Source organism: Vanessa atalanta, chromosome 20 (genome assembly GCF_905147765.1).
Source record: "Vanessa atalanta chromosome 20, ilVanAtal1.2, whole genome shotgun sequence".
NCBI classification, from domain to species: Eukaryota; Metazoa; Arthropoda; class Insecta; order Lepidoptera; family Nymphalidae; genus Vanessa; species Vanessa atalanta.
In genome coordinates, this window is record NC_061890.1 from 6,463,381 (window position 1) to 6,477,492 (window position 14,112).

Below are 14,112 nucleotides of genomic sequence, written 5' to 3' on the forward strand. Positions count from 1 at the left end.
CTGCACACCTTGGGAATGAAATGATCGCCTCCAGGCTGTTTCAAATAACTAAAATTGTACATGGAAAATGGTTAAAAAAAAAATATATATCCTCTAAAAATATAGCTGAGTTTCTTTCGCCGGTTCTTCTCAGGTCCGAGGTGCTAAATTCCGAACCGGTGGTAGATTTTTGACAATCAATAAGCAAGTGTAAACACTTCTATATTGAATAAAGATTTTTGACTTTGACTTTGTCATAAATTGTTCGTTACAATACGTACGTCACGTATGTAGTATATTACTAATATACAATTATGTAAACGGAATAATTTTTAACGATTTTTAAAACTGTGTTCAAATTTATTTTTTATGAAAACAGACTTATCAAATTTAACAATAATAGTTATCAAAATGAGCTTGTTGAAAAACTTTCGCAAGATCATCATTACATCAGTTGAACTTGACAGGTTAAATATTTTACTTTACTTGGTGGTAGGGCTTTGTGCAAGCCCGTCTGGGCAGGTACCACTCACTCATCAGGTAATCTGCCACCAAACAGCAACACTGAGTGAGTCAGTATTACACTGAGTGTTAGTGGCGCATAGGAGGTGTAAGGAATGGTTAATATTTCATACAGCGCCAATGTCTATGGGAGGTGGTGACCATTTAACATCAGGTGGCCCATCGTCCGCCTACCTGATATACATAATATATATAATCGACTTGACAAAGGCATAACTAGAGGACAACAAAAACGGAAGCGACAAAGATGAAGTAAACTGTACAGGCTACGATTTTGGTGCGTTTCGAAGTTTCGAGTGTTTCGACGCTGTATATGTCAATTTAGATGGAATTGCGGCTGTAGTATATGAAAATTTTCATAACACCTACTGCGTATGATTACATAAATTCTGGAGCAAATAAACATATTTGAAGAATAAAAATTGCTTTGTGTAGCTTAATATGTAATCCATTAAACTCTTTTATTTTTAGAATTTGTCAAGGGAAGAAACCTGCCATTGTATGTGATAGTATATTGAAGTTCAAAAAATATATATTAAGACGTCTTATTTATTAAGCCAGATACAGAAAGTAGTTAAACCAATCCAATTCAGAGTAGAGGAGCCGCATTAGCCCAGAAATTGGACATTAATAGGCCGTTACTAATTGTAACTCATTACAAATAATAAGAAATGTTTTTGCTGCTAAATTTTATTCACGCAATAGTAGAATGAATCTTTTCAAATAATTTTTCATTCTTCAATTAATAATATTCATTATTGTATAAAAATAACAATATCCATAACATATATTTAGTGATTTGCGACGTTGATATTTTAGTTGTCATTTTGATTTACGAGTTCATGAAGGATGGGTACATAATCATCGTACTGGGCTACGTAGAAGTTCCCGTTGACGGGGTCACCAAGACCGTACTTCGTGGCAAAATGTTTAACGAAGAACCAGTCACGATTTGCAATAGAGCTGAAAAAGACAAGGTTTGATTGAAATAAATTGTATTTAAAGCTTAAATCTAAAATTGGAAAACCAATCTAGTATAAATAATAAGGGAGGAGGTAATCATTAGATATTCTTTTTTAAAATCAATACAGCAAAAATTTGTTTGGTAAAAAAATTGCTACTGCCAAAAACAAACCGAAAACGAATTTCGGAATTTTCTGATATTTTGGTTCCCACTCCTGTACACAGTTGTGGTATATCTGTTATAGTTCTAAGCCTGCTTACTGAAAAACATGAACTTACAATTATCTCTTTCCTATCCCTAGTTTTTATACCAAACAATAAAATTTTGATTTTAACATTTTATCAAGGATTTATATTTATATTGTAGAAATAGATTGAATAATGCATACATGGTTACAAAACGTTATGTTGTCGTTTATATGCATAATAATCGTACGGATAGTACGCCCTTCAACTCGTCGTCTTTTCCCAAGAACACAGGATAGGGGCAGCCGTCTATGAGGACGTGCGTCGTACGCTACTATTTTGCCACTTATAGTATCTTATAGTATATACACACTAGTAGGTATCTTATTGATTGAGTATAAAATGCACATTCCATTGTGTTTTTTACATGACATAGTTCTCATGTTTGTAATATCGGCCAAGCATTGTAGCAATAAATAATTTTTTTATAGAAATACATATTTTATATTAAATTAAATAATTAAAGCTACATTTAAATGATCAACCTGTTGGAGATACGAGGCTCATCGAAGATCAATATCTCGGGCTGTTGGTACACGAGAAACACGTAGATGTTGCGATCTCTTGGTAGAGGTGCGGAACCAATATATTCAGAAATTGTCTCGCCTGAGGTCACGTTGTTACCGGGAATGTTACCAACCAGCCAGTGTTGCACTTCGCGTTTTATACGATTCTCGATGTTCGTGGCATCTAGAATATGGAAATTAATATCAAGATATATAAAACCTTATTCAATTAATTACATATATACAGGTAGGACACCAGTGTATCTTTAAATAAGATGAGATTATATTTGTGTTTTACATCTTTTCAAATTTTTTTAAATTACTCGTAAGAACATCTATGCTGTTAAATGACAGACAGTTTATTTTGTAATGCCTAACTGAACAAACTATACAATATAGAAGTGGCTGAAGATGCAGTGTGTTTCGGAGAAGATTTTGGTATTTTGGTAAATACTATTATATAAGTAACCTTCCTCGGTTCCTCGGGTCATATTGACCCGAATCTGATTTTAACTGGCAATAAAAGTCGTAATTATTAATATAATTTATTACGACTTCAGGATAATTATTAATTATGCATTCACTCTATATCAGTACTGTAAAATTATGGTGGAGTCTCTTATCTTAACAAACATAAGTTTTTTCTATCTAAGGTTCCACGGGTCAATAATACCCGAGTCCGAAAAAAGTCCTCGGGTCAGGGTAATTTGAGAAAAAATATTTGTTTACATTTGTATGCGCTTAGATTATATTAGTTTCGTGAGATGGATACTTTTATTTGATTCATTTGTTGTTTGGACTTGACTAATTCTATGATTTCGAAAATCCTAAACTACTATATAAATCGATCGAAAAACGGAGAATAGTTTGGATGAAAATCCTGCCTACAATTTTCAACTCAGTTTAGACAATGAAATCAGTAGTGACGAAACAAATAGCGATGAAGAGCCTCTTTCAACCAATACCAATACCAGTGCTAATGAAAACCAAATGCTATCGAAAAATACTGAATTTGTATGTTCAAGAACCCCATTTGAAGTCAGAGGTCATTTGAGTAGCGCAAACGTTGTAAAACTTACACTAGGTATTACCAGGTATGTTTCTAAACGCATAAATACATTTATAATTTAGCGTATAAAATCTATAATTTTGAAACAAACAAATATAGAAGGTTCTTCACGTTTCAGAAATAAATGGGAAGCGTTAGATTAAACGGAGTTAGATGCATATCTAGGTATTCTTATTTTTGCTGGAGAGTTTAAGTCTAACGATGAAAGTTTAGAAAGATTATGGTCCAAAGTTTACGGGAGACCTATATTTCGGGCAATAATGTCCCTGAAACGCTTCAAAGAAATTTCAGTGATTATGCGTTTTGATAAACGTTCTGACCGAGAATCAAGAAGACGGAGTGACAAATTAGCGGCTGTGAAAGATATGTGGAATGAATGGGTAAAGCTGTTGCCTATGTTTTATAATCCAAACAAATATCACAATTGACGAACAGCTACTTGCATTTAGAGGTCGATGTCCTTTTCCGACAATATATACCAAGCAAGCCAAGTAAATATGGCATCAAATTCTGGATATTGTGTGACAGTGAAACAGGATACGTTCGCTCAATTCTAAAAAAAAAACTACATGGAAGTGCTCTGGTAAAAAAACAAGGAATGCGTGTAGTTTTGGATCTGACAGAAGGTTTAAAGGGGTAACAACCTTACATGTGACAATTTTTTTTACATCTTATGAATTAGCTGAAAAACTTTTAGATTGTATAACTTACTATTCTTGGAACCTTACAGAAAAATAAACGTCAGATACCTGTAGATCTTTGAGATATAAAGAAACCTGTGTTTTCATCCACTCTTGCATTCAATTCAAAAATGGTTCTAGTTTCGTACATTCCTAAAAAAAAACAAATGTTATTCTGTTGAGCACAAATCACAACAAAATAGAAAAACATGATTCAGAGCAGAAAAAACCAAAAATGATCATAGACTATAATGCAACGAAGGGTGGTGTTGGTTTTCTAGATAAAATGTTTTCGACCTATAGTTGTAAAAGAATGACTAGAAGGTGGTCAATAGCCATATTTCATAATATGATTGATATTTCATGTTTCAATGCTTACGTATTATACTGTGACATCCACCCAGACTGGAAACATAAGAGAATCGTACAAAGACGCTTGTTTCTAGAGAAATTAGGCATGAAATTGGTAAATGATCACATCGAGCGTAGGCAAACTATTCCTCGGACAAATGTTTCGCGGGAATTAGTACAACGAATACAGTCAGATGTTATCGAGACAATGAATACTTCCACTGCTCAGAGTTTTAATAAAAGAAAAAGGTGTAGTGTATGTCCATCTTCAAAAGATGTAAAAACTTCAAAAATTTGTAAAAAATGTGAGAAATATATATGTCTGAATCATTCTGAAATTTTGTGCCTTTCGTATTGCCAAGAAAATGAGTAATTTACGTATAATGTAGTCGTTTAATGTGTTTGTAATTTTATTTAAAAATGTGTTTTAAAAATAATTAGATTTCGTATTTAATCCAAAACAATTACTCCATATTTTTGACATCGGGTCAACATGATCCGAAGGCCTCAAGTGTACATTGTATTTGAAGAACCGAGGAAGGTTAAGTCTATACTATGGGCAATTTCATGTCTTTGTAATTTATGTGTGTAAAATTGGCCTAACGTACATATAAATATACAGCTTGTACATACCGACCATGACGAGCACGTAGTAGCTGTCAGATTTGGCATTCCACGTCACGAATGGCTCATCCTTAACTTGAGTAGGAGTGAGCTCTTTGCCTAAATATACTTCAACGCCGCTTGGGTATTTCACCTGAACGAGATAGTAATATGCACTAAGAAATTTGAACTTACTTTCTGAATTATCAAGGAATTAGGGAAAAATCTCTTTCTTAAAGTAAACATATCTTTACGTAATTTGACGATTTTTAAATTAAATAATGGTCACCGCCGACCGTATACCTTGCTGATGTAAGAGATATTGACCATTCGTTATATCGCTAATAACCAAACTTCAGAACTAAGATGTTATGTATGATGTTAATTATTTAGTTAGCCTCGGGACGTATCGTCCCCAACGTGGACACTAATACACGGTTTAACTCTCTCACGTTATGATTCTAAATATCTAATTTATAAGGAGAATTCCATAACCTTGCATTCTGTTTACCAACATTCAAGTTGAGCATCACTTGGTGGGAATACAAATATTTTGTTTTAGCTAATTGCTTTGGCTTTTAGACAAAATTGTTTATCACTACTATAGAGCATCGTTGATAGACCATCGGTGTCGGATTCTATGGATACATTTATTTACACCTTGCCCCGCCTGAAGCGGGTTGGTACTCACCGGCAACCGAATGCCGGAATGCCTACTAAAAACCAGTGTCTGTCTCGCCAAAGGGCGCCATGGGATCGCTTGTGCATACAGCCGTGACGCCCGACAGCGGGACCGCCAATCTAGACGAGTTCCAGAGTTCAGAGTTAACAACGTTAGTCCTTGTAATGCTCGCGGCTGGGAATAGAGATGGACGCACTCTCCTCACGCATCCGCTCCTACGACCGCAAGTAGCTTGAAGAGTCTCATCTCTAATTTGCTTAGATAAGTATTCATTAGGCGATATGTATAGAAATGTAGATAAAAGTGGTCTTAATGTCTTATGAATAACTTTGAGAAATAATCTTAGATGTAGCACTATCTCGAGTACATCTTACATACCAGCTAAATGATGTCTCATTCAATAGTAGTATATTTATATATAATGTATAGTATATGTGTGATATTGCTCTGTTTTGAATTCTTAGTGTTGAGCAGAAAATAGTTGGTTCGCTTTTCCTATGATTGTGATTCGCGTTTTGTTTAACCTTTTAAAAGAGATGTTAAGATTCTGTTTGCACGTGCGTAATGGTTTCTAAGTGACCTAAAAATGGTTTCGAAGGTTGGATAATTCGATTTTAATTCATAGAATAACGATAGATTATTTTATTATTATAATACTGACCTTAACCAAACACGGAGGCGCTCTGGGAATGACATCGGGCACAATATTGTACTCTTCGAATGCTCTTATCACAGGTGAGACATCATCAGCTAGCGCCAATAAATTGATCATGTTATTCTCTGCTAATAACAAAACAAACGCAAACGAAACGCAACGTCTCAATAGACGACTCATTTTGATAGCACACGACACGTACGAGACTGTCTTCAGTGGCTGTTAATAGTCAAATGAAAATTTGAGAAGGCAATGTCTATTTAAATTGCTTTGAGTTTGATGAGACCCTCGGAAAAAAGTGAAATAAAACTGACTGAAACGTTAATTGGAAGAATAAATTTATTTGATGTGTTTGTTTGTACGTACGTATCATTCGCGCAATAGGAACAAACACCTACCTTGCATCCAGCGAGTAAAAGTGACATTTTCCAAACGTTTTTTGAATTTTTTCATTGACTATAGGTTATCTTACAGCCAAGTACGTTTATGATAAAATTGTATATTTCCTATGAAATTGGCTTGAACGTCCTTACGTCACTAATACTAGTAGTTCTTTTAAGATGATGATCACTTGGTTGTAGGGATTTGTGCGTCTGGGGAGATACAACCCACTGAGCAGATATTCTACCGCCAAATAACAGAACTCTTTGTTGTTGTATTCCGTTTAGAAGGGTGAGTGAGCCAGTGTAATCAATTAAAGGCCAATTTGGAAGGCCTTCGCCTTCCAAATCGGAAGTTTTCAACCTCGGTGCCTATCTCCAGTAGTTTACGATTGACTGATGATTGAGCCAGAACGATAATAAAACAAAAACATAGATACACCGTATAAGAGTGGATGACTATATTTCAGAAAAACGAAAATAAGATGAGTAGACGACGACTGGAAAGAAATGAGCAAAAGGGCAAAAGCAAATTATGAGAAAGGGTAGGCGTAGGTTCATAATGAATGTAATCTTGGAGGATTAATTGAGAACAGCTAGTTTATCTATTCAGACATGCAAATGTGAAAATTAGACGTCATAGATACATATTTAATTACACAATGAATATATAATAGCATTATTGCACTCTAATAGGAAATTTTATATGTCAACTAGCGGAAGAACACGATTAATAGAATTGGAAAACATAATAATATTAATGTACAGAATAAAATAATGTATTGCGATTTTTTCACAACTCATTTCGTACTCGAGCACAATTCATCATTTTACTTGAAAACATAGTAGAAAATGCAATAAACTGAGCAATAATTTTTACTAATATTATGAATTTGAACGGGATAGTGCCGATTCCACTCGGCGTCTTTCTGAAAATCTGCAACGTCCGTATTCACCAACCAGTGTTGGAGCAGCGAGGGAGTCTTAACGCACTAATGGGATACCCAAAGGCTGCTTGTTTCATAAGACATTGGAAATTTGTTTATCAAAATATTAAATCATACTTAAGCCGAATAATTACTAATGTTAGTTGTATATTAAGACAATAGACGAACATATTTTCAGGAGGACTGTTACGTAATCTATTTAAAAGAGAGTATAAAACAACTACAATATTACAAAAAGGCTCACCTTAAGAGATGAATACCATCTCTTTTAACACAATTTAAATGGGACTAAAATGATAATTGACACCATTGAATTTGCATGTACTTAATTTGTGTTTATAATTCGTCTCCTGCTCGGCGGTGAAGGGAAACCTAGATGTGTGTAATTTCAAAAAAAATCTGCCACATGTGAGACCCGCATTGGAGCGGCGTGGTGGAATATGCTCCTCATCTTATCCTCAAAGGGAGAAGATGAGGAGCATATAGGCCTTAGGCCCACAGTGGATTTTATTTTAAGATAAATTAACAGGTATTTATTCATTTTGCACAATGTACATGTTGTATTTTCCATGGAACATTTGTATTTTATAATTATTTTGTTTTAATTTTATTAGGACCAGGTTTTCTCAGTTAACCCTCAAGATTGCATATACAGCGCACCTATCGTTTGTAAACTTTTCATTTCACTATTATTATTATTTATATTTTAATCGAATTTCAACGTTTTACTAGTTTTAGGTTGAATATAAAATAATTTAGATAACAGATATCGAATTTTTAACAACATTCAAATAGGTTTGGTAAAAAATAAAGTGTGGAAATTTATCATAGTGACGTTGGGAACGTGGTGTTAGAAGGTTTACACAATGATTATTACTGTTTATTTCAAAAAGATCAATATTATAGTACACATCCTCTTTTTTTTTAATCTATTTTTTTTTTTTGTACTTTTTAGCGACAAAGCTAAATGTCAGTCCCATCGTTGCCTTAGTAAAAATTAAACCACCAACAAACATCCTCTTTGTTAAGACATTTTTTTCCATCTAACAAAACTTGAAAACCTTGTAGATCCGTCAATCAACAACTACTACTGAAATTACTTTTTTTTTTATAAACTTTATTTTAAATTTAGTAGTCCGTAGTAGTATGTTTTTGTTAAATTATTAAGAATATTTTATAATACTGCAATAGTTATATTTTTTTAAATAAATTATTATTATTATTTTCTTTATCTTTTTTTCTCCCTTTTAGAGGGTTGATAAAACAGATACAAGAGCCCAAGCCAAGCGTATCAGTTTGTAGAATTAAGTATATGATGTGCAAGAATTTAGGTGTAAGACGGTAAGTGTTGAGAATAACTGCTTTTTAAATAAGTGTAATGGTGGATGCAGGCATTTGATTTGCAGGGCGTTTAGGTTATTCAAAAGGGTTTTTGTGACAACGCCCGTTGTAGATATTACAATGGGCAAGATTTTTACATTATCTGCTTGCCATTAACTTAACCTTTGGAAGTATTGAGGTAAAATCCAAAAACCCTGTTGCTAACTAGTAACAATACTTTCTACAATCATAAATTGTACATTTGCTTTCAAATAAAAGGTTAGTTTTAAAATGATAGTTTCGTCATCTTTATTTTATAAAAAAAATATAGTAACAATATTAAACAAATGCTATAATATTAATAACAGAATCAAAGTACAGTTTCGATGCTGCTTAAGGTCGAAGTTGCTTAAACAGGATGGGTACATAGTCATCGTATTTGGCTTGATAGAAGTTGCCTTCAATGGGGTCGCTAAGATTATATTTCGCTGCGAATTTGGCGATCGAGAAACCTCCACGATTATCGGCAGATCTGAAAAAAATATTGGGATTAACGTCAGTGGGCCATAATATATTGGTTGCCAAGGTTGGTGGAGCAATGTCGATGCCAGGAATGGTTGATATTTCTTAAAACACCAATATAGACATTGGTGACAATTTACCCATATGCGTCATGTTGGCCAGTTGCCGTCCACCCAAGCAATATTATAAAAAAGACAACAATAATCTTCTATTTTTTCCTGATGTTATATAATCTGATCCTGCATTGTGGTAAAGAATGTGGTGTGTGTGGTAAATAATGATGTTGTCCTCCTGACCGATTTCGGTCGTGATGACTAATTTTAACTGGGACTAACCAAATGCATAGGATGTATGCAACAAATCCAGTCTCTATTCCTTTTTTTATAATCCGATGGATAATCCAGAAGAAAAGATTCAGGTGCACGACTAACTGCTTTTCGAGACGCAAGAGTCTAAGCACCAAAATTTCAACAACTTTTATTTGCCCAACTTGGGGAATAAACCCAAAGCCTTGGAGTCTGCAGTCTTATGGTCTGGGTAAACAGTAGTTCTTATTATTGTAGTGTTCCAGTTGGAAGGGTGAGTGAGCCAGTGTAACTACAGGCACAAGGGACATAACATCTTAGTCCCCAAGTTTGATGGCGCATTGGTGATGTAAGGAATGGTTAATAATTCTTATAGCGCCATTGTCTATGGGCGATGGATACCATTTATCATCAGGTGGCCAATTCACTCGTTCGCCTAACTATATATATCATAAAAAAAAGTCTTGTAAGATAGAAGATCAAAGAGACGGCTAAATCTTTTTTGTAAAGTGCACTAATAGTGTATGTAGCGCAAGGCGTTAACCTCATAATTATGTATTCGAAAATAGTTATTTGTTATTCGTATAAGATTTGAAGCTTTTAAGTACTTGTTGGTAAGACGTGGCTCATCGAAAGTCAGTTTCCCAGGCTGTTTGTAAACAAGGAACACGTAGCGATGCAGGCCTGTCCCCTTCGGAGGTCCAGAGCCGACGTACTGGGAGAGGGTTTCGCCTGAAGCCAGGTTGTTTCCGGGAATATTGCCAACCAGCCAGTGGTGCCATTCGCGCAGGGATGGTTCGTTGCGGGATGGCGCATCTGGATCTGTAAATGTTACATATACATCAATATAATATTAATAAATATATTTTTTATAATTTAACTATAAGTGTATTCTTGTTCTGTTTAAATTTAAAAGTACATTACAAATAGGGATACATTAGTTAATTCAAGATTTTTCTATTTATTTTATCACAGTTTGAAAAGTAAATTGCAGGTAAGTGAAAAACATTACATTTTTTATTTTACATAATAATGATTGATAATGGCATTGAGATATAGTTTGTATTCAAAATTGAATAAGATCAGATTAATTTAACTTGTAGATACCCGTCATGGCGAGCACGTAGTAACTGTTAGTTTCGGCTTCCCACGTCACGGATGGTATATCCTTCACTTGCGTTGGAGTGAGCTCATTGCCAAGGTTTACTTCAACACCGCTTGGGTATTTCACCTGAAACAAATTGAACTTTACCTTTTATTTAGATTCAATTTTCAAATTACAAATTAACTTTACTTCTGTCTTCTTTTCCTTTCTGTTTTATTTAAAATAATTAAAAAAAACAGAAGAGCAAATTGACCACATTAACTTGGTAACCTTCGTTTTGACATTGGAATTGTCGTTATAATAAGTAGGTTACCTACGGGATCGGATGTCTCTTTTAAACCTAGTGTTGGTACAGTGACTTAACGTTCAAAGTATTGATGTTGTCAGTAGAATATTTGTTGAGCGGGTTATGTACCCGTCCAAATAAACCAACTCCTGGTGAGTTGGTTTATTTGGTTTTTACCAGCAGTACAACGATACTTGCCGAGATCACCCAGTGGCTAGAACGCGTGCATCTTAACCGATGATTTCGGGTTCAAACCCAGGCAGGCACCACTGAAATTTCATGTGCTTAATTTGTGTTTATAATTCATCTCGTGCTCGGCGGTGAAGAAAAACATCGTGAGGAAACCTGCATGTGTCTAATTTCAACGAAATTCTGCCATGTGTATTCCGCTAACCCGCATTGGAGCAGCGTGGTGGAATATGCTCCAAACCTTCTCCTCAAAGGGAGAGTAGGCCTTTATCTCAGCAGTGGGACATTTACGGGCTGCTAATGCTAAAAACAACGATACTTTATCAGAATATCAATGCAATCATGGAGTGATGTATACGCTTGGTCAGACGACATTTATATAACATATAGATAAAATAAGTTTACAAAAGTATGTTCCGGATAGTCTTTGCGTAGAGCACTTGAAATAAGCAAAAGTTTTAATTCATTACAATTAGACTAATATATCGTAAAGACTAGAGGTTGGAAAATTAATCTCCACGTGTATGTGAGAGTGTATATTACAAATTAGAATGATACTATATTGAGCCTTTGCAATTGCAAAACTTGATCAATAGAACAGTTTGTACAGGAAAAGATCTATTACATCCAATAAAAAAGGGAGACGAAATATGTATGTCAGAAAAGGGATAACGTCAATAGTCAACAAACAAAAGTAACAGAAGTTGAATTCAGGAAGATCTTCGAAAAGGCCTGTAAGATAAAATTGGTAAGGCATTAACAATAAATTGGGAAGCACTAATTGTGACAAAGCATATTTATTTAGAGAGACATTGCATTCCTCGCTCAGTCAAGGAGTGAGAAAAGGTGTTCGAAAAATTATCTGTTCTTTTATTCCTATTAATTCCGGTATAAAGGTCGACAAAACAGCTGCATTTGCAGCCCATTTGGCATGTTCGATAAAATAAAAAATCACAATAGACCGTATCGGAGGGCAGAACAGCGAAGATCAGGTAAACAGTCGCTGTAGCAGAAATCGGCTAGGTAAGACAGTGGTATTTCTAAAGTCCGGATACAGTTACTCACATTAGTGGTATTGAAGAACAGTATAACTTGTGTAACAACAAACTGTGTTAAAAACTGTGGGGCTATATTAATACAATTGGTACTAACTAATACTATCCTTGGAGTTACAATTTTTATTATTATTTGTAATCAGCTCAATATAAAACTTATATTAGTTTTTGTAATCCGTCATATTGCTATAACTTTTTACAAAGGTTCACGGGACTAAATGTAGGCAATTTGATGTAAAAGGGAATGGAGCTAAAAGGTGCATATTTTTATCATATCGCTTATCAACGCAGTCTGTGAGGAAATTTTCAATGAAGGCGCGTTCCAAGCGTATACTGCCAAGACAATCTGTTACACGGATACAGGAAAACTTTTCACGTTAAATTTGTAGATTTTGAAATATTTACAGAAGTATCTGCATACAGCAGAGCAAAATCTAACTGATAGGCAAACGTCTTTCCTCATTTTGAAAGTCAGAGTCAGCGGGTTTGTGGAAACATAAGTATTTTTTTAATGAACCTTAGATGTTGGAGCTGTAACAAATATTAACCATTAAAATTTAAAACACCAATTTTGGGAACTAAATGTTGAGTATTGCTGTTTGGCGGTACAATATGTGACGAGTGGATGGTACCTACTCCGATGGGCTTGGACAACGCTCTACCGCCAAGTAAAAAATAATTTGCACAATAACAGTATTAGTTTCTTCTTGTCCGAGCATGAGATGAATTATAAAAACAAATTAAGCACACAATCATTTAGTGGGTCTTGTCCGGATTTGATCTTGCGATCTTTTGTTAAAATTTACATGTTGTCCTCGAAGCCATGTCGTCTTTTACAAGATACCTACCATTACCTACCTTATACCTACCTACCTATTGATCAAAATAAATACCATTAATTTGACAATAGACATTATAATATTTTACTTTATATATTGATCTATATATAAAGAAAAAAAACATGTTTGGCTGTCTAAAACATAACTATAATGCGAAGTCGGAACAGGTAGCTTCGAGGTACTTTAAAAGATGTTGGCGCAGTATAGACTTCTCCTTTCTCATGACATACTATCAATTAACACATACATATTTACTAAAAGAGAAAAGGCTACACTTGTTATTTTGATATATTTAAATGATAGGTTCGATTATTTGGTAGGTATATTCAAAAGATATACTTCTGTTTTTTTTGTACTTTCATATACTTTTACCTGGATAAAACTGCAAGAAAACTTTACGCTATTAAAAAAAAAACAGATGTCAAACAAAATAAAACAATATTAAATCTATATACATACATATGTATTTCTTCTCAGTTTGTCAACCGATTTTTTTCTTTAATAGCAATTGATAAACTATAGCATAATCAAAATTAAAAAATGGAAATAAAAGAAGAAAAACATGGCCATAAATAAATTTTCAACAGTGGTCGGTCGAATTTCGGTCACAGATACGCGAACACTAGGATTAACAATGGAATAAACGAACTCACCTTGACTAAGCACGAAGGAGCTTTAGGAATTACATCAGGCACAACTCCGTTTGATTCAAATGCTTTTGCCACAACTGACGAGTCTTTAGCGAACACCCTAAAATTGACATTGCTCTCTGCTACTAACAGAATTATCGTAATTTTTAATAGACGACCCATTTTGATTGCACTCGACGACCGCTCAGATAACAGATAAGACTGTCATCGATGGCTGAAGACCGGCGAATGACAATTGTAAGAGGCACCGTGTCTTTA

At 34.4% G+C, this 14,112-nt stretch overlaps 2 protein-coding genes across 2 annotated transcripts; both read right to left on the reverse strand.

The window, feature by feature from the left end:
• Positions 1–1,316: 1,316 nt before the first annotated feature.
• LOC125072116 (protein D3-like) lies at positions 1,317–6,373 on the reverse strand. The gene is made up of 4 exons (XM_047682628.1): positions 6,263–6,373; positions 4,950–5,073; positions 2,196–2,400; positions 1,317–1,464 (listed from the first exon to the last, which is right to left on the reverse strand). The coding sequence occupies exons 1-4, from the start codon at positions 6,371–6,373 to the stop codon at positions 1,317–1,319; spliced, it is 588 nt and encodes a 195-aa protein (XP_047538584.1).
• Positions 6,374–9,193: 2,820 nt separating this feature from the next.
• On the reverse strand, positions 9,194–14,102 carry LOC125071710 (protein D3-like). Its single transcript, XM_047682059.1, has 4 exons — positions 13,858–14,102; positions 10,838–10,961; positions 10,339–10,552; positions 9,194–9,435 (listed from the first exon to the last, which is right to left on the reverse strand). The coding sequence occupies exons 1-4, from the start codon at positions 14,014–14,016 to the stop codon at positions 9,297–9,299; spliced, it is 636 nt and encodes a 211-aa protein (XP_047538015.1). The 5' UTR covers positions 14,017–14,102; the 3' UTR covers positions 9,194–9,296.
• Between the last annotated feature and the right edge of the window lie 10 nt (positions 14,103–14,112).